Source organism: Lissotriton helveticus, chromosome 11 (assembly GCF_964261635.1).
Source record: "Lissotriton helveticus chromosome 11, aLisHel1.1, whole genome shotgun sequence".
NCBI lineage: Eukaryota > Metazoa > Chordata > Amphibia > Caudata > Salamandridae > Lissotriton > Lissotriton helveticus.
This window is the reverse complement of record NC_136072.1, coordinates 62,215,297-62,236,547: the sequence shown is the minus strand read 5'-3', so window position 1 is coordinate 62,236,547 and position 21,251 is coordinate 62,215,297. Positions and strand designations below refer to the sequence as shown.

The 21,251-nt window shown below is 45.6% G+C and overlaps 2 protein-coding genes across 3 annotated transcripts in view; one reads left to right on the top strand and one right to left on the bottom strand.

Moving 5' to 3' along the window:
* The window catches only part of LOC144792883 (paramyosin, short form-like), a 404,104-nt gene that overhangs the window by 298,893 nt on the left and 83,960 nt on the right, over positions 1-21,251 (top strand). The gene's annotated exons all lie outside the window — the stretch shown is intronic.
* Positions 1,660-21,251, bottom strand: part of LOC144792929 (uncharacterized) — a 40,573-nt gene continuing 20,981 nt past the window's right edge. For both annotated transcript variants that reach the window (XR_013602640.1, XM_078668128.1), the window contains one exon: positions 1,660-2,591. Coding sequence is in view for 1 of the 2 variants with exons in the window: in XM_078668128.1 (XP_078524254.1) it covers positions 2,333-2,591 (259 nt within the window). In the remaining variant the exon portion in view is untranslated. The remainder of the gene's footprint in view (positions 2,592-21,251) is intronic.

Below are 21,251 nucleotides of genomic sequence, written 5' to 3'. Positions count from 1 at the left end.
TCCTGAGGGATTAGGGTTGGTATGTTCGATAGTTGCCAATAACTATTCTCTCCTTTGTAAGAGGGATTTCTAGTGTCACTGTGACCTAGCTAGTTAGCTGGCCTCCTGATCAGAAGCCACAGGGACATAACAGGCTTCCAACAACCTTGCACCAGCACCTAGACGTGCTCGCCAGTGGAACCTACGCATCTTCTCTGCTAAGTAGCACATCCTCGGGTAGAACAGATAAACTGCCACTGTTGTGTGGATTGGACTCATGGCAAAGCCCGACATCACCTCTCTAGCATTTTGAAAAGACGCATCACTGTCGGCTTGGCGATTTTCCAGCTTAGGTACTCGTATCTCTTTGTTGAGGGCAACCTCGATGGCGCTGACTCCACATTGCAGACTCTCATCTCCTTAGAACCGAAGCTTCACCAACTACACCCCGCATCCCTGGTGCCAGGACTTCACATCTCAGGCCCCATCGATAGGATCCTATTTATTAAAATGTAATCTTTTTTTCTAAACCTAGTGTGGAAAGAACGTTGTATATGCGATAGTATGCCCCTGCTGTAAATTATACATAGGCAAAACTAATCAACAAATCAATCAAAGGATAACACAACACCGATCTAGGCTAAAAAAAAGGTGACAACTGCACCAATGGTGGAGCACTTCATGAAGGCGGGACATTCTGAATGGGACTTTAAATGGACTGTTTTAACTGCATTGAATGTGTCTAAAAATGTGGCAGATGTTCAGTCACTATTGTTGAAAAAAGAGGCATATTTAATTATGCGGTTTAATAGTGTTCAATCTGGATTAAACAAATTGTCAGAACTTTCAAGGATATGACGTGATTGGGACATAAACTAACATAAACGGATGTATCATGATAATGTAAAATGATCATTCAACTGTAATCTATATTGTGCATCATAGATGCTTCATTGTTAATTTGTTTGTGATCATGTGGATGCAAAAATATAATCAAGATTGAGCCTTTTTTTTAAAAAGGAGTGTGGTGTAGGTGCTATGTGAAACAACGAACAGTATATAATTAAAATTCCCTGACAAAGAGGTATGGTGGTTGAAGTAAGATGGGCTAGACATGCCCCCGTGTGGCAAGATATCTTCTTTGAAATGACAAGGATACTACAGATGAGGGCAACAATGTATTTCCCATAAAGAAGACCCCCTGATCACCACGTGTCCATCTTGTCATAAATGAAAGTTACACATGTAAAATGGTACAGTGCAGCCCCAATGAAAGCCTATGGGACAGACAGCTTTTTAACAGTGAAAAACGAAATACAGTCACTGTGATGGGCTGGGAGCTATAAGTGTGTGCATTAGTGGGTGCAGATGTAGTTGTTCAGTTCTGAATATATAGGACCATAAAAAAGCAGTCAATGTACAAGAGAGGAAGATATTTCCATATTTCCAGATGGCCCTGGTGGAATCCACCCTGTATTAACTTGTGAGTTGACTTTGCAACAGAAGATCTAACCGTATGATGTCTAAGAAAAAACATGTTTTATGGCGTGCTGGGAAGCACACTGAAGAATACATACTACAATGGTTAGCATTTGGCACGCAAACAGCTGCAGAAAATCTATAAAAGATGATTCATCCATTAGATCCCATAACTTGCATGGACAGAAGACTGACAAAAAATATCTTGACAAAGTTTATTAATTTGTAACATTTTATGTGACAATTAAATTGCATCCAAAGATGAAACCTTCCCTTTCATCGATTATAATACCACCATATTCAATAGCAAATAATGAAATGTCTGGGATTAAACAGCATTGTTTCCACATAGGCTGTAATACAACACCATAGTATCTATGCCAGTTGCGCTGCTCCAGGAGGAATTACAATTTGACATTACAAATCCAGTGCATAACTTTTTTATACTTGCAATTACAATACATATCACAATTGACACTTTTTGAAGAAATTAGATTGAAAAATATTGGGAGTGATGGAAAACATTCCAGTGTTACAATGTATGCATGAATTCTCAACCCGGGTTTAATGCAGTTGGAACCAAAACCAATCACCCCGAGACTAGCCCTTAATGGAATATTAAAATGTTATACAAACTTGGTGGTATGTAAAGGCTGAATAGCCAGGAGTAGAGTCAGTCACCCCATTACACCAGCACCTGATTTCTCTTTATACTAGTTTTATTCTGGCACAAGTCCAAAGTTGCTGAAAGTAATACAGAGTTGCAGTTTGACAAAGATCTGAGAAATTTGAGACAAGTTTAACTGACAGCATTTCATTCTACCTTTAGTGCCCCCCTATATTCTCCAGGGTTCCTACGGGTTTGTCTTTTCTTCTATGTATCAATTTTTGGATCTGAGACTTCAGCGGCTTCTGAGACTTCAAAGGTTTTAACCGTTTCCAATAGAGGCAGTTCAGACACATCGAAAGTAATAGCACCACATGTGGTGCATGCGCACCCAGCAATAGTATAGTACTTATGAATGTAGGAACCTTGAGGTTTGCATGTCAGTTTCGCCTTCATCGCCACCATTTTTGTTTCCGTGCAGCAAAGACAGCTGCGTGTCACTTTAAAACATTCATTCGGCGAGTACCTGTCAAGTAAAAACACAAGAACATATTTCACTATCCGTATCAGTAGAAAATAATAATATAATGAAAATCCAAAGATAGTTCTTTTTCTAGACACCGCCTAATGCTGAAGCTTCACAATGGTGAAAGATTGTATTGAGGATAGCTGACAGGGGTACATTTCTCTCTTTTCTAAATCAAACACACAAAGGGTGGTGGGAGGAAATCTTGCAAATAATCTAAACCTCTAGCGGCTGTTCTCAGGAGCATTCATAACCATGGCTTTTCCCTCACTGCCTCTACAGACAGAGGCCCTCCAATGCATAACAGTGCTGCCCCTGCCCCTTGTGCAAACAGTCTATAAGGAGCCGCCAGGTGAGGCTCCCTTCAGAAGGGAACACACTATCCACAGTCCATTTTCAGTCTTGATTAACACCTTAGTTGTGGCAGCTATTCTGCCGCAGCGCTAAGGTGGCGGGGGGCCGCGCGGCGCACCCATGCTGGTGACGGAACCGCTCCGTCACCAGCCTCGGTTGAGCTGTGCTCATGACGGAGCGGTTCCGTCATGGCCCCGCACGCTCAATAGAACGCGCCGCGCAGGCGCGTCGGGCGGGCCATGACGGAACCGCTCCGTCATCATCACAGCGCCACCGCGGCTGATGACGGAGCGGTTCCGTCATCAGCATGGAAAAGGTTAACCACTTCGGCCGTTCAGAACCCACCTGAACCAATGGCCATTTCCAAAAGAAAACTTTGTAGTACTTGAAACTCTTACATCTGGGATTGGTGACCAAAAAAGGTCAAAGGAAGTTCACGCTGATTCCTGGCCTATTACTCGTTGAGGATGATTCTGTGAACCACCAGATAGTTAGGGAGGGCTGCACTGTTTCCAACAATCCGTCTGAAAGTATTCTTCTTGCTTCCTTGGAGTGATTGATAGATCTATTTTACAAATGTTGGTGATATAATATTGCTGCAAAGCACAATGACATCTTTACAAAGCGGATTGAAAAATTCCTGCCTTGACACACAAGGACAACAGGATATTAGCAGTCATTGCCAGCCAAACAACATGTCTGCGACCTGGTGTGTTTGGCAGCTCAGATCTCCATAGGTGCAGCTGTAAAACGGGGCCTCAGCGACAAATCTTTTATTTCACATTCATTTTTTGTAGTCCAGCTGCATCCCTAGAGACTCGGGTCGCGAGAAAGCTGCTTTGAATGCCTTTTCTCTGACTGAACACATTCTAGGAACCAAACAATTGTGGGCACTGGCCAGATCAGGGCCTATTCCAAATCCCAATCCATCGCCTCGGATGTATGACATTACAACGCATGCTTTTACCACGCATCCCTTTACAACGCGGTTTTTACAACGCATGCCTTTACAACGCATAGTGCTTTGGGGCGCAGGATAGTGAATTGTTTAATTTACTATTCCAACTCCAGTCCCCGTGGACACTAGGGAAGGTTGTTGGATAGTAAATTAAACCTATTCCCTATCCTAGAGCGCCCCCAGTGCAATGCGTTGTAATGGTTTGCGTTGTAAAAGTTGCGTCGTAAAGGCACTGCGTGGTAAAAGTTGCGTTGTAAAGGATGTTTCCCCATCCCAACTACCCTTCTATGAAGTCCGTGTCAGTGTGAGACACAGTGGGACCCCCACACTGGGGTGCTTTTGTTGTAAATCTAAAGTAAGTCTGCAGAGGTAACGTGCATTGATACCCTATACAATGCCCTACAATTACATCACACAGTGTGAAAAACGTCTGCACTGCCCCATATGTACTACGTCATACCAGAGAGAATAAATTATTCTCAGTGCCTCCCTTGATCTAGGCGTTGCCATATGCCCAGCACCCTGAAATATGAAACACACCAAGCATAACCTAGCGTACCATGCCCTGTAAAGCTGTAACACAGCCTACAGCGTGCCCTGCACACGAAATTGTAGCCAGCATTGTGACACATGCCATTCGCACCATACAGTGCACCATATCCTGGATCCTGAATAGGGTCATATGGGCTTCCATGCATGGAGAGCAGGTCCCCTGATTTCCTCCGTTTGGGTGCCCAAAGTATGCAGGAAATCAACACAGTTCCTGTTCTAATAAAGCCCTTGTCAGAGATAGGGTCGGTGCCAGCAGGCATTTTGCCAGACTGGGGTGCATGGCAGGATGAGGGCATGCAGGGCGTTGTAGGCCGCCGTCGCACACCCCTGGCAGCAGGTATTGTTGACAATCTCAAATAGATGTATTAAAGTTAAACTTTGTAAGTGGGCATCTGTCTTTCCACTTTAATCAAAACTTTTGATTCTATCTTATATCAGAATATTCACCAGAACATTCATATCACTCCAACAATGTATGTTTCTATTTTTTTTCTGCAGGAAAGAAACTTAATTTTTATATTTACACTTGCAGGTTGCATTTCAGAAGGGGGGGGGGGGGGGCAGGGAAGTATTTACAATCTCCATCCTGAATTATTTGGTTATGTGGGAGAAACTTTATTCTAGTGCTTAATTTGTGGTGGTGGCTGCTCGTGGTGGGCACTGGGCACCCCAACTCTGGAGGCTGAGATTTATATTTCATCAAAAGAGTTTGACTGAGAATAAGAGAGACAGGCCAAAATGGTAAAAAGAAGGAGAAAGGGAGAGTTAGAAAACAATGACAAAATAAGAAAGCAAAAATAGAATGTAAAAGAGTGAGATAAAGAGAGAGGGAGGATTAAAGAGGCATGAGGTGGAATTAAAATTAGGTATACTTGATATTCTGCAACCCTAGAATTTGTCAATAAAAGTGTCGAACTCCTAAAAAAAACCTTACCTGCACTTATTTATACACACTTGAAATTAACGTTATTCTTAAACAAGGACAAGTAAGAATGGTGCTCTGCAGCTCCCCTCCCCCATTACATTTCTCTCTGCCACTCTCTACAAATGTCACTTTTGTAATGTACTTATTTGACACGAGCCATGGATGACGCTCACGTGCTCGGTGAGCTCATCAAAGCTCAAGGTTCCGTGGGTTGGGCACTACCGTGGCGTGGTATGTGCTCTCATTTGTTCATTAACCCCTTCCCTGCTGGGCACATTCCCCCGCTGTGCAGGGGGGCGGGGGCGCGCACAGCGCCCCCGTGCTCATGACGAGGTCAGCTCGTCATGCAGCACAGTGCTTGTGTGCTCATGACGAGCCGAGCTCGCCATGACCACACCCGTTTCTTTAGAACGCTTGCACAGCAGGGGAATTTGCCCAGCGTGCGAGCGTTCTAACTGCCAAGCACACGAGCACCGTGGCTCATGACGAGCTGACCTCGTCATGAGCATGGGAGGGGTTAAACTATGTAGTATCCTGCATTTGTAATGTAATGTATTTTACACCTCCTGCTCAGCCAGTGCCTATGCCCTGCGCTCAATAGAATGTTGGAGTCATGACGTGCCTAGGAATGTTGGGACACAGAGAGGTGAAGTGACAGTTGAGCATGGGCTGAGCAACAGGCTGGATGCTCCTGGTGGGGCTGTCCTTCACAACTTATTTACTTGTTGTCTGGAACTATTCAACGTTTTACCTACTTGAATAAATCATCCTTAATTACAACCTTCCTGCATGGACCTCCTCACTACAAACTGCGTAAAAGAAAAGGAGAGTCTTCCGTATATTACGATTTTTTTGCTACAATCTGTGGCGTGCCAGGCATTTGGAGTACTATGGGAGAAGAACAACGAGAGCCATACCCATCCACGAACCCATGTTATTTGATGAGGAGAGCGGAACTGAGGGAAACTGCAAGGCTAATTGAACTGCGGTTCCCTGGGCCATACGTGGACTTACCTGATTTGCAATTCTCGGAGCCCGATGTATGAGCAAGTAGACATCTCTACCAGGGTAATATTTGCCTCTTATGCATAAGTCTTGACTCACCCTGCCTTGCTAAAGAGAATTTGTCTCGTCTCTGAGAGGTTCCCCTTGAAGTAACTAAAGTCCAGGGTCAGGGTTGGCACTCGTCTTGACGTTGGGTGCAGCGCCAAACCTCACCTTTTTGTCAAACAAGTTCCTCCTGAGACATGGGAGGCTGGTGTGGCAACCGTTGCTTAGCGTGGGGTACAACTGTGAGAAAGTCAGGTCGGGTGATGCGCACACCCTGCAGAGCATGTCAACGACTGGAGGATGAGGCAGCAACTTCATCACACAGCGTTTGGGAAATTGAAAACAAGGTTATAAAGGGAGTTTCAGTGACACGCTCCCTATCCGCAGCCAGTTTTAATAGCGCTCTCGGGCGTCTCAGATATGTCACTGGTTGCTATCAGTGATACGCACACTTAAATCGTGGAAAGAGATATGGTGTTAGGGAAGGTTAAAGGTTGCAGTGGACTTCAGCAGAATTCACAAATGTGGCACACAACTGGAGGCCAGTGACACGCACACTATTGGACAGTTCAAAAGGTTTTAATTGGGCTAATTTTACCTTCACAGATCGTTGGTTCACTTCTGACTGTGGTTCGTTACATTGTGGGCACTACAGTAGGTTAATATTTTAACATGAGGATCAACGCAACCATAGTACTGCCAACAACCATCATCATGATGACAGGTGAACCCCCTTTTCAGTGAGAGGACTGCATTGAGGGTTTTGAAAACTATTTATTAGCCTTAGATGGTGCCAGATTCTCAGCAGTCATGAAGAAAGAATTATTATTGGGGTGTTTGGGCAAGGAGGGTCAGCACTTCATTGAATATTTACCCCCTGCTAGAAACAACGTAGGGGAGGAGATGGAGAATGTGTATAAGGAGACCATGTTACATGTGCAGAACAGGTTTGCTAAACAAGTTATTGTTGTGAAGCACTGCCATAAATTTTACATGCAGCCACAACATACTGAAGAATCCATAGATGATTTTGTGGTGAGTTTAAGAGAACTCTCTGCAAAATGTCAATTTGGTTTAATGGCTGAGAAAATTATAAGAGACCAAATGATTGTGCAATGCAACGGTAAAAAAATACAGGAGGGATTGTGGGCCGCAAAAAATCCAACTTTTAAGGATGCAATGGTAATCGCGAAAATGGGGAAGGAGTCAGAAAAATGCATGCAAGAACTAAAAAACACTAACTTATAGAATGAACTGTCTGAGATTGCTTTAGTATATGAGGATAGGGAGCACGTTTATGCCTGAGAAGCAAAAATTCAAATAGTGGGCCTTTCAAAAGTAGCTTTACCAAAAACATGCCTTTGGGGCACGGAAAGACGTTGCCTTGCTGTTGTTATAGGTGTGGTAGCAATTATCATCTTGCGGCCTCAAAACTTTGCTTCGCCATGGGTAAAGACTGCCTTAAGTGTGGAAAAAGGTTGACTTGGCTCGCATGTTTAAAGGGGTGGACAGGAAGGTTTTTCGCTGAGGAGGACGCCAAGTCAGAGATCAGAGTTTTAGTGGTACAGGAAGGGGTTAGTGATGATATTAACAGATAAATTGATCTGGAAGGTGAGAAAAGGAGACCTGAAGCAAATTTTTAAATTAATGACAAGGATGTATTGCTAATTATTGACACAGGTTCGCTGTACACGATTATTCATACGGGGTGGTTTCTTGTCACATGGCCTGAGTGTGAGTTGGTGACATCTGATGTAATTCTAAAAAGGTACCAGGGGGCTGATATTGGTGCTTTGGGGTTCATGTCTGCTCGGATTTAAATTGTGGGGAGACAAACCCGGGGACAATGTTGTGGCTGTCGATGGTCCCCCCATTCTGGGATGGCCACATTAATACGATCTTAATATGACAGTGAGCCCAAGGGCGGAAATTCAAGTGGCATTGATAGAGGATGACAGTTGGACTGATGTGCTTTCTCATCACTCTGATGTATTTACAGATCATTTAAGAGTGGCCAGAGATTACATCTATGAGATAAAAATCAAGAGGAATGCTGAGCCCATGTAGCATACAGCTAGAAAGGTTCAGTTAGCTGCCAGACCAAAAGTCACCGAAATATTGCACCAAATGTTCGAGAAAGGAGTGATAGAGGTGGTTGAAGCAACCAAATGGTTATCTCCCAGAGCTATTACCATGAAACCAGATGGGACTTTTAGATTCTGTGTGGATTTAAGGAGCCTGAATGACTGTGTGGTGATGGACAATTTCCCTTTACCCAACATTAAAGAGTTGGTGTTGATGGTATCAAGGGGTAAATACTTCTCAAAGCTCGACTTGAGGAGTGCATTACACCAAGTCAAGTTACACCCAGAATCTAGACATCTTACCTCTTTCATTACAACTGAGGGTACATTTCAGTTTACATGACTACCATTCGGGTTATGTTCAGCGGCTAGTGTGTTTCAGAGGCTAATGAGGATGATTCTTTCTGGGATGGAAATGTGGTTGTCTTCCAAGATTACATCTTATTTTTTGAGGATGATGTCAGTGAACATAATAGAATCCTGAAAGAGGTATTGACATGCATGGGGGCTGCTCGACTGACCCTTCGTAAGCAGAAGTGCATGTTTCTGGGCAAGTAGGTGTAGTATTTGGGACATTTATTTACAGGAAATATTGTAAAGCCCAAAGTGAATCTAGTGAATGTCATTGTTAACTCCCAAGTTCCACAAGATGGGATTCCCTTAGGTCCTTCATGGGTCTGGTGGAATACTATTCCAAATTTGTCAGGGATTTTAAGCATAAGATTGAGCCGCTAAGGGAGTTGCTGATAAAGTGAAGAAAGTTTGAGTGGGGTGACTTGCAGCAAAAAGCGTTTATTGAGGCCAGAAATGGCATTGCCCAGACAAATATCTTGTCTCTCTGTCACTCAGGTTTGAGTACTATAGTTACTGTGGACGTAAGTGCTGTGGAAATTGGAGCTGTCCTCGCAGAAGTGTATGGAATGGTTGAACACACCATGGCGTTTGCGTCATGTTCCCTGACTGAAATGGAACTGAACTATTTTGTTATAGAGCGTGATGCGTTGGCTGTTGTATGGCCAATTAACTATTTCAGGGTATGTTTGTGAGGCACTGCATTTCTTGAAAGAACTGATCACAAACCTGTGCTTAAGGTCATGGCTCCAGGTGCGGCCAAGAATTGGTGGAAGAACAAAGTGGCTGATTGCCTGTCCAGATTGCCAGACAAAACAGCTGAGGTTGAAGAAGTGGAAATTGAGTAAGAGTTGGCAAGTATAGATGAAGTCACAGAGGAATAATTGGGGTCTACTTCTGAAAAGGAGTGGATACGTGCCATGAAACAGGATTTCACTCTTGTAGTTATTGAGATGGTAACATGAGGACTGAGCAGAGAGAGCTCTGTGGCTGAAGTTGTGGGGTCGTTTTTAAGGTGATAGATGAATTAGCCATACATGATGATCATTTGTTATTAAGACAGGAAAAGTTTGTACCACCCTGTGTCATCATAGTGAAATTGATCAAGTTGGCGCATGAAGGGCATTTAGGGAAAGCCATGACCATCAAGAGATTGCATGAGAAGAACTGATGGCCCCTCATGGACAGTCAGGTCAAGGAATGGATTGAGAGACGTGAGGCATGCAAGGGGTCTGAGAAGCGGCTGAGGGTTGGTTTGGGTTGTTTGCCTGAAGGGCAGCATGTGACTTAAGCCAATGGTGTGTGAGAGAAAGTTTGCCTTGATTTTGTTAGGCCGTTTGGTATGCTTTCTGAGCATGAGAAATTTCCTGCGGTTTTGGTGATACCAAGTCTAAGTGGTTGGAAATGTTTTTATGAGAAATATTTCTACTACACCCACTATTCAGATGCTGATTGAGGTTTTTAAGAGAAAGGGAATTCCCTCCATTTTACTTACTGGTAATGAAACCCAGCTTATTTTGCAGGAAATTAAAATATTCATGGAGCAATTAGGAATTTGACATGTGCGTTCTTCTTTGTATAATCCTCAAGGAAATGAAATGGTGGAAAGGCTTAACAAATTGGTGAAAGGGACCATGCAATTAGCGGTGAGTGTGGGCTTGTCTGTTCAAAGTGCCGTCAAAGACATGTTGTGGGCTTATCGGAGCATGGTGAATTCCAACCTTGGTTTGTCTTCATTAGAGATGATGCGGGACAGGAAAGCAGGCACAAAACTGGTTCCTTCATGGATGCGAGAAAGTACATCTAAACATGCAAAGGGAAGTGTTTTGAGAAACACACAGAGGGCAAGATTCATCATTGTGGGAGATTGGGTCAAAGTACGAAGTGGTGGTGTGAGTAGCGGTTTGACCAAATGTAGAGGACCTTTCAAGGTGACGGATCATGGGGGAAATTGGGTTCAGTTCGAAAATGCACAGAAATTGAACCAAGAACAGGTGGCATTATATCAAAGAGGTAGCGGAAAGGAAACCATAGGGGGTGCGACTGAGTCAGGTTGTGCACAAAAAACTGCAGTCGAGGGGCAAGGTGAAAATTATGCAGAGTGTTTTCATAAGGGAGATGGGTGTTCCGGCCCTGCTGCTGATACTTCACCTGCTGACGTATTGCTTGAAAGGCGAGTGGTAAGAAAGAGGAATCCACCCAGATACCCACAGGAGTATGTGTGTGTGTAAACTATCACAGGTCATGTGTAGGAGGCCATGCTTCTGTTTTTGTCCTTCCTCATAACAAAATGGTATTAAATGTCATTTTTATATTCTTGTTCTGGGGTTGGGTGGGGCATTATCTATAGGTGAGGTGGGATTGTTTTAGCTTCCATTTAAAAAGAAGGGGGGAGATGTGGTGTTATGTACTTATTTGACACGAGCCATGGATGACGCTCTCGTGCTCAGTGAGCTCATCATAGCTCAAGGTTCCGTGGGTTGACAGTTGTTGGTGGGGAGCTGCACCTGGCACTACCGTGGCATGGGATGTGCTCTTGTTTGTTCATTAAACTACGTAAAAGAAAAGGAGAGTCTTCTGTTTATTACAGTCACATTTGTATTCCCCCCCCTTACGGTCAACCTCGCAGTTCCGATCTCCTAGCCCTTATTGAGATAGGGTTCACAGAGGCAGACATGTATGGCCCGATTTACAAAGGTAAACTGAGAAGAAAGTTTAACTTTACGACTTTTTTTTATTCACAAAGGACACTACTTGTAAATATCCATTGTGAATATCAAAAGGGCCCCTTAAAATATATGAGTTCAAGATGAGTTCTGTACAAAACCTTCTTGTGTTTTATTTAATTAACTATAATGTGGTTCCAATTATACAACAACCAAGGCTACACACATGGTGTATGGTGCATCTGACAAATGACTTGCCTTTTGGTTCACTAATGACATTGTTTTCAGAATGGCGGAACCATGAATGTTTCCAAGATCATGTTGCAAAACAATCACTGCTAAAAAGGCCTCTCAATGCAGTGATATAATGCGATCTACTATGGTAAAAAGCTCATGCATGTTAATAAAATTAACTTTTTTGAAGTTTGCAGAGAGTTTATCATGTTATTACATGTTTGGTGCTGGACGTCCTTAAAACTAAAGGTGTTCCTAAAGTTAAGTTGCCTAGATCACCTTTTTTTTCTTTACTGCTACTTTAGTTAACTTGTAACATAAAGAATGCCTGTTTATGTCACAGCTTTCTGAATTTTCCTACTCTGTCAAGCAAACAGTAGCCAAGTGCTGCTGTTCACTGGGGGGGGGGGGGGGGCGCAATTAAAGGTCAGGCAAATGCAGAAAATCCATGCATATGTAGGAGATGATTTGGCTGCAAAATTGCATAATTCCAGTGGGTCCAATGGCCCTCATTATGTGTACATTAAACCATATTACATTAGAAAGACACGCTTGGATGTGGTTGAAGCAGTGGATAGTGTATGTAGTCAGTTTCATATCCCGCAATTCTGCATTTACTCAAAGATCTCCAAAAACTGTGATGAAGCAACCAAACTAGCAACACAAGTAATATGTGAGGCCAATAGTCAGTCATGCACCTGCAACCTTGGCCTCGATTCTGGGTCCCAATCCCGGAACTTGGAATGGGGGCCATAGTTCATGTGTGGGTACGTATGTATGTATATGGTGTTTCCAAAGCACACACCTACCCAAAACCAACGGAGCTTTGCACGTAGTCAAAGCCAAACTTAAAGTCAGCGAGTATCAGGAGAGAAGTCTGAGTTGTGGATGGTTAATACATTGTGACTAAGCATGAGCGCAAAATCCGCTCCGATCGCGGATTTTGCGGATTTTCAGTAAATCCGCGATCCGCGAACTCTCGCGAATTTACCGAGAATCCGCAATCCGCGATCGGAGCGGATTTTGCGGTCAAAAGTTCAAACCTAAATAATTTACGATGGCGCCGGCAAGCTGCCAGCGCCATCCTCAAATGGTTACTTAATTAGCTTCGACAGGAAGCTCTAACAGATAAGATAAAGCAGGGGCTCGAGCGCCTGCTTTATTTTATCAGTTGGAGCTTCCTGTTGAAGCTAATTAAGTAACTTTTGCAGGATGGCGCTGGCAGCTTGCCGGCGCCATCGTAAATTAGTTACATGGTGTGTCTTTCTTCGTGAATAAATATGTGCCCTAGTTGAAGCTTAAATTCAGTGACTCATTCATCAGCCCAAAAATAATCACGTGGCTTTCATGTGCGCAATCCCCGTGCTGTTCCTGTGGCCAGGGGCTTCTGTCTCTTAATCTGCTGCTCTGATCGGTCTCTGACCTTTTGTATTCACACAAGGGGCATGTGCGCTCGCATGGAAGCCCTGTCCGTTTGGCCCCGCCCACACACTCGAGGTGTGCACCCGCCCGTCTTCCCGCCATTTACCCACTATGATGGACATTTCACTCAAGGGACCCCCCCTGCGCACTTCGGCGCGATTGCATAGTAACACACACTTGGTCGCTGGAACTAGTTGAAGCGCAAATGCAGTGACTCATTCATCAGCCCAAAAAAAATCGTGAGCGTTGGGAGGCTGGGCAGATGTGCCTTCTTCCCAAATATACCATCGGAAATCCGCTGTGATGCTGCCCAGAGGCATTTGCATCTTTGGCTTTCACGTGCGCAATCCCCGTGCTGTGACCAGGGGCGTCTGTCTCTTAATCTGCTGCTCTGATCGGTCTCTGACCTTTTGTATTCACACAAGGGGCATGTGCGCTCGCATGGAAGCCCCGTCCGTTTGGCCCCGCCCACACACTCGAGGAAGCCCCGCCCCCAAATCCGCCAATCCGCAAAATCCGCGGATTTTGCGGATCCACGATCCGTGAATCCGCAAATTCGTGAATCGTGGATCCGCAAAATCCGCCCATGCTTAATTGTGACGTAGTGTTCTTTAAAGAGATGAGTCTTCAACTATTCCCTAAATTGAAGCAGCATTGGTGCAGTCTTGATGGATGCAGTAATGCTGTTCTAGAGCCTGAATGCAATGGTAGAAAAGACCCATTGTCTGGTAAAGTCTACTTGTAAGCCCTTTTGATGTTGTGGAACATACAACAGATTACCATGATCTTGCACAGTACTTCTGGGGAGTACTGGGGCACAACCACCTGTATGATCGAGGTAAATGTACTTATCACTGAAATCCCCAGAAACTACTTTACATGCAAGAACAGACTGCCAGGTTGTGCAGATGACATGTGTACGCCCAGGAAAGGCACCATTCATGTCACGGAAGCTACCCCTTACATTGCAGAATAATGCACATTGACCGAGTGCCAGAAGCATTGGTTGCAGAAATGTTTTCTTTGGCTGGATGGCTGACATGGGACTGGGGACTGCACTTGATGGCATCTAATATTGGACAGAAGTGGTCAGCTCAGTAGATTTCCCTTTCCACTCATTGATTTTTAGGTCGAGCGACCTATCTCAATGCGCATGCGCATTGAGCGGGAGCTCGATATATAGGGACTTAAACAGAGCTTACCGAGATCAGGCGATTCCCAGGCGATTTCTTGCAGTGCCCGTGAAAGCTTGCTCAATACGCATGCGCATTCCCATAAAAAGCGCGTGCACAGACACCAGCCCCCCTCCCACAGTCATCCCCCAGCGTGCGCTGTGCCAACAAGCCTTTGAAGTGAAGCTTAGCTTCACTTCAAAGGTATCCGCTACCCCCGCCCCCTGCTTCACACGTTTCTCGCATTTCTCCTCCCTCCCTCGCCTCCCTCGTCCTTCAGCGTGCCCTGTTCACCCTGCTCCCTTTCTTCCTTCGTTCTTTCCTTTTCTTCTTTTGGCCCGTCAGCCTCCATCCTTTCTTTCCCTCTTCCTTGTTTTTCATTTTTAATACTCTGACCCTTGCTTGGCTTCACAGCACAAAGACCCCCCACCTTGTTGCTTTAAGGCAGACGCACCTGAAGGCCGGCTTTAACTATTATGGGAGGCTTGTTTTTTAAACAAATTTCGTGGGGGCTGTTTTTATAAAATTAACAAAGCATGTGAAACATCTTTTCACACAGATCTCACCTATTTTGACCTCTGAAGCTAACCAATTTTTCTCTCCATACTCCGTGTATTTACTGAAAATAATGGGCATTTGTTCGAAAAATCTAGAGCACCCACTCTTATCTCAGATTTTATTACCACATAACTCCGTTTTGCCTGCAAATTATGATAATATCAACTGAAAAATGCATTTCATCCACATATTGAGAAAGTCCAGTAAATTCCCTAAGAAATAGCCAAATGATTTTTTTTCCACTCATTGATTATTTATTATTATTCGTTTTTCACTTTGCTCGTTTTTTCACAAAGCCCGTGTGCAATCTTTGAACAGGTTTAAGACCCGCACGTTGATTAGTTTTGAGCCTCCACATGCTGGGCAGATACATTATTGTGTTCCTGACAGCATAGACTCACGCTCTCTGAAAAATATTTAAACCTGTTTTCATTAGAGAAAACAGTCTTTTATCGAGATACCGTCACTTTTCAACTATATCTTCAGTATGTAATGCTGCGTTATCATGCTCCGCCCCACAAGCTTCCCCCAGCGAGCGCTCTGGCTCAGCCGAGCCGCACTCCTCCCACACCTCTCACACACAAGTGAAGCTTCACTTCAAAGCTTCCACAGATGATGATAAGCACCCGCAGGCACGCATTCACACGAAAACAGTCGCAAACACACAAACACTTCTACAAGAGATGTCCCTTCAACCATTTTCTAACAAAGACTGACAGAGACACACAGACCTTCCCAGAATAAATGCACGTGAAAACGGACAGACACGCACCAGGACACACCACACAGACGCACACTGTAGGGGTGTAACAATGTCCTACCACTCACGCCTCCAGGGTCACCAGGTCACGTGCATGTTACCCACCTGTGTGCCACTGCTGTTATGTCAATAATGCCCAGCTCTGCTGATACAAGGCTTCTAGACAATATACACAACCACCCCATCCACCACCGCATCCACCACCACCACCGCATCCACCATCACCACATCCACCGCATCCACCACCACCGCATCCACCACCACATCCACCATCACCACATCCACCACATCCACCATCACCTCCACATCCATCATGACATCCACCACATCCACCACATCCACCACCACCGCATCCACCACCACCGCATCCACCACCACCACCACACCCACCACCACTACATCCACCACCACATCCACTACAACCAACACCCTACCCACCACTACCACCACCACCGCATCCACCACCGCATCCACCACATCCACTGCATCCACCACCACATCCACCATCACCACCACATCCACCATTACATCCACCATCACATCCACCACCACCACCACATCCACCACCACATCCACCATCACCTCCACATCCACCATGACATCCACCGCCACATCCACCACCACATCCAACATCCACCACCACATCCACCATCACCTCCACATCCACCGTCACATCCACCACCACATCCACCACCATCACATCCACCACCGCCACATCCACCACCACCACCACACCCATCACCACTACATCCACCACCACATCCACTACAACCACCACCCCATCCACCACTACCACCACCACCGCATCCACCAACACCTCCGCATCCACCACATCCACCACCACCACATACACCGCATCCACCACCACATCCACCACCACATCCACCATCACCACCACATCCACCCTCACATCCACCATCACATCCACCACCACCACCACATCCACCACCACATCCACCATCACCTCCACATCCACCATGACATCCACCGCCACATCCACCACCACATCCACCACCACCACATCCACCACCGCCACATCCACCACCACCACCACATCCACCACCACTTCCACCACCACCGCATCCACCACCACCACATCCACCACCACTTCCACCACCACCGCATCCACCACCACCACATCCACCACATCACCACCACATCCACCACCTCCACCACCACCACATCCACCACCACATCCACCCCCACATCCACCACCACATCCACCATCACCACCACCACCACATCCACCACCACATCCACCACCACCATATCCCCCAGATCCACCACCACCACATCTATATGTGTGTGGCTCTGTGTGTGTGTAGGTGCAAATGCAATGTTCTTGGATTTTCGTCACAATAAAATACACTGAACATAATCTTCACAAAAGTTATTTACAAACGTTTAAGCTATTGCCATTATAAATTACAATAACTTTTATTTAAGTATTAATTATTTACTAAATTAAAAGCCATTGTTATTTGTAATATCAATACATCTAAGTCACGTAAATACAACACACATTGCATTACAAATGCTATAGGTGTCACATTTGCAAAAGTTAAAACTATTGACATTGTAACTGACAAAGCTATTAATTTTGCTACTTTCAAAACCAACACATAAATAAAAAAAGTGTCATTTACAATACCAATAGCTCAAACTTTCCTAATGCGAGACCTATTGCATTTCCAATGCTTGTTTCCATTTGCTTGTGCGTGGTGATAAACGGGTGCACTTTAATATGGATGCATCTCATTCTCCAGTATTACATCTTTCATAGATTCACATGCTTGTATCTTCCCCGTCGTCATGGTGGGAGTCTCACGGTAACAGAATGACCAAGCAGTATCATAGAGAAGAAAAACTGCATAGAAAATCCCCATAGGGACTGTATTATTTGGTAACCAGACCATATCTTTGTTTGGACCAAAAGCCAGCCAATCAGCATTGCTGCCCTGCCCTCACACTCCCCAGCAGAAGCTTCCTGCCTCAGATTTCCAACCGCCTTCGTGTGATAAGGAGTCTCCCTGAGCTCTGCTCAGTTTTCTTCTGTTCCTGAGTGAACTTTTGACCTTTTGGAATCTTGTTTCCTGTCTTCTACATTAAGGTACTGTGTGTACTTATTTCTCTTATAATGGCTGACGGCTCTAAAAAGAGGCTGTTCAGGCCATGCAGGTCCTGTGGGAAGGCCAGACTGTTCTCTGAGGACCCACATGAGGACTGCCTTTACTGTCTCCACCCTAAACACCTGGTGAAAGACTGTAAGTTTTGTAGAAAATTTTCTGACAAAACTAAAAGAGACAGAGAGGCTAGACTACTGTTATGGCTTCAGAAGAAGAAGGCCACATCAGGCTCAGATTCTGAGGAGGGATCTTCTCATTCAACTCCCAAGAAAAGAAAGGCTTCTGTTTCTGTGGAGAGAGTGGAGTCTAAAAAGAGTAAAACTAAGGAGAAATCAACCTCATCTCTTCCTATTACTCCTGTGGTGAGACAGTCCAGTCTTAAGGAACCTGGGTCTGCACCCTCTACCAGCTCGCTGGCTTCTGCTCCAAGATCTGTGGTGAAGACTTCGGCTCCGTCAACGACGACTTCGTCGACGACTGTGGCTTCGTCGACGATAAGGTCTAAAGCTACGTCGACGACTGCGACGTCTACGATTACAACATCGACGAGTAAAATCTCAATGTCGACGAACAGGCCGTCGACGACGACCACGACGACTCCGTCGACGACAGGTTCGACGTCGAAGATGTCTACGGGGGCCCCGTCGACGAAGGTCCCGTCGACGAAGGTCCCGTCGACGATGGTCCCGTCGACGATGGTCCCGTCGACGAAGGTCTCGTCGACGATGGTTCCGACGACGGTGGTTCCGTCGACGAAAGTCCCACCGACGATGGTTCCGTCGACGAAAGGCCCGTCGACGACGGTTCCGTCGACGAAAATCGTGCTTTCTTCCGCAAAAGCATTCAAATCACCGCAGTCGAAGACCATGATCTCGATCCGGTCTTTTCAGTCTACAAGGGGTTCATCTACCATCAGTGAAGCTGCAGAGTTCACCTCGTGGACAAAGATTTCACCTTTGCCGCCGTCCTCATTGCTAGAGCAGGACTCAGATGGCGAGGAGTCCTCAGGTGCCGCCTACAGTCCTTCTCAGCTGCAGATAAAGAGCCAAGACACGGATGAAGAGGAGGTTTATTCCTTCAAGGACAGACCACAATCTTCCAGATATGAGTCATTTCAGGAATCTGGTGATTATGATGAAGAAGAGGAGGAGCAGCATGAGGACTCGAGGGAGGAAGATCATCAGGAGACGATGTCTATACCCCTCAACCTTGTCTCTGATCTTAGGTTGATGTTGAATGACTACTACCGTCGCTTCCCAGAGGCGAATTCCTCGCAACCAGCTAGGCAGACGCCTTTCTCTCAGACACCTGCAGCACCTGCTCAACAAGAACAGGGGGTGAGATCGCCGCAGGTTGTTACTATAAGGGACGACCTTACGGAATCCGACGAGGATGAGCAGCCTGAAGAAGGAGAACTCGTTCAGGATGCTTCAGGACAGGAATGGGACGAATACATTTTACCATCGACTGCATCGCCTGAACCACTCAAATCTACCTCCCCTCCTCAAGATATCGGAGGTTTTCATGATCTCATGGAAAGGGCGGCCAAAAGATTCAATCTGGATGTTGAGGTACAACAAACGGATTGTTTCTTGTATGACTTCAAAGATGAAAACAAGAGGTCGCTTCGCTCTATTCCAATTATCCCTCACATCTGGGAGGAGGGTCTGAAGATCTTGAAAACACCTGCGTCTATTGCGGTCTCAGTTCCCCGCATTGACAAGAAATACAGAGCCCCAGAGTCCACAAAAGCCTGCCTCATTGGGCACCCCAGGCCTGAATCAGTTGTGACGCAGGCGGCACAAAGAAATTCTAAGAACCCGGTGGCTACTTCCCTAGTGCCACCTGACAAGGAGGGAAGGAGAATGGATGGAGCAGGTAAGAGGTTTGCAGTCATGGCTGCCTCTACCATTAAAGCGGCAAATGCTATGGCACTGCTTGGACGATACAACAGGCAAATGTGGTCTGATATTGCACCCATACTTTCTGCTCTTCCAGAGGACAAAAAGGAGGAAGCAGCAGCCATACTTAAGGAAGGCTCTAAATCTGCTGCCGAATCTATCGACATCGCCATGGATATTTCGTCCATGGCCTTCAGGCAGATGGCTGGAGCGGTTTCGCTTCGCAGACAGGGCTGGCTCAAGGCGACGTCTTTTCGTCCAGAGGTACAGGCGAAAATCGTTGATATGCCTTTTGACGGTGAAAACTTATTTGGAAAGCATATCGATGAGGCGTTGCAAGGCATAAAATCGGACACGGATACAGCTCGAGCGCTGGGATCGCTTCAGCAAGGAAGGTTTCAGTCCTTTCGGAGGAGAGGTTCAAGAGGTCAATTTAATCAAAGATCCTCTTTTCAATCCAACCGATATCAGCCGTACAATCAGCAGGGATATCGACAGTATAACACTAACAACCAATTCAGGTCCTCCAACTCCTCTTACCAACAACAGTCCAGAGGCAAATCTAACGCCAGGGGGAAACCTCAGCAGTCTAATAGACGTCAATGATTTCAGGCCGGCGCTCCCCACACAACGGATCCACGACAAAGACCACTATCTGTCTCAATTTTACAACAACTGGATGTCCATTACATCGGACAAATGGGTTTTAGATGTCATAAGCAGGGGCCACATTCTGGAATTTGTGGAGATACCTCCGGATCAACCCCCAGTACTCAGGCTCAGCAAACATCGCCAGGAAATGCAGAAGGAAGTTCTCTCGCTTCTGCAAAAGGGAGCCATAGAGGAAGTGCCGCAACATCTCAGAGGGAAAGGCTTTTACTCGCATTTCTTCCTCATCAAAAAGAAACAAACCCGGAAATGGAGGCAGGTATTGGACTTAAGGGATCTAAATCGATACATAAAAAAGATACCCTTCAGAATGTTATCGTTACAAGAAATTCTTCTACTGATAAAACAAAACGACTTCATGGCCTCCTTAGATCTCATGGATGCGTACTTCCATATTCCAATTCTTCGGAAGCACAGGAAGTATCTCAGATTTGTTGTGGAGAGTCGCCACTTCCAGTTCAAGGTCCTGCCATTCGGACTCAAGTCAGCCCCGAGGGTATTCACCAAATGCATGGCCCCGGTGGCAGCCCATTTAAGACTGCAAGGGCATTACATTTACCCATATCTGGACGACTGGCTGGTGACAGGTCCATCCTTCAGGGAGGCAGCAACATCTCTTCAGAGCTGCATCCGGCTGTTTCAGCGATTGGGCCTGAAGACCAACTTAGAGAAATCCTCGCTGACTCCGGCCAAGGGCATCCAGTTCCTGGGGGCATGGATATGCACCAGTGCAGGGAAAGCCTACCCTTCCGAAGAACGAATGGGAAAGATCATGAGGCTAACGGCAGCTCTTCAAGCAAAAAGGTCCACTTCCGTGAGGATATACAAATCCATGTTGGGGATGATGTCATCCTGCATCCCTCTGGTGCCAAACTGTC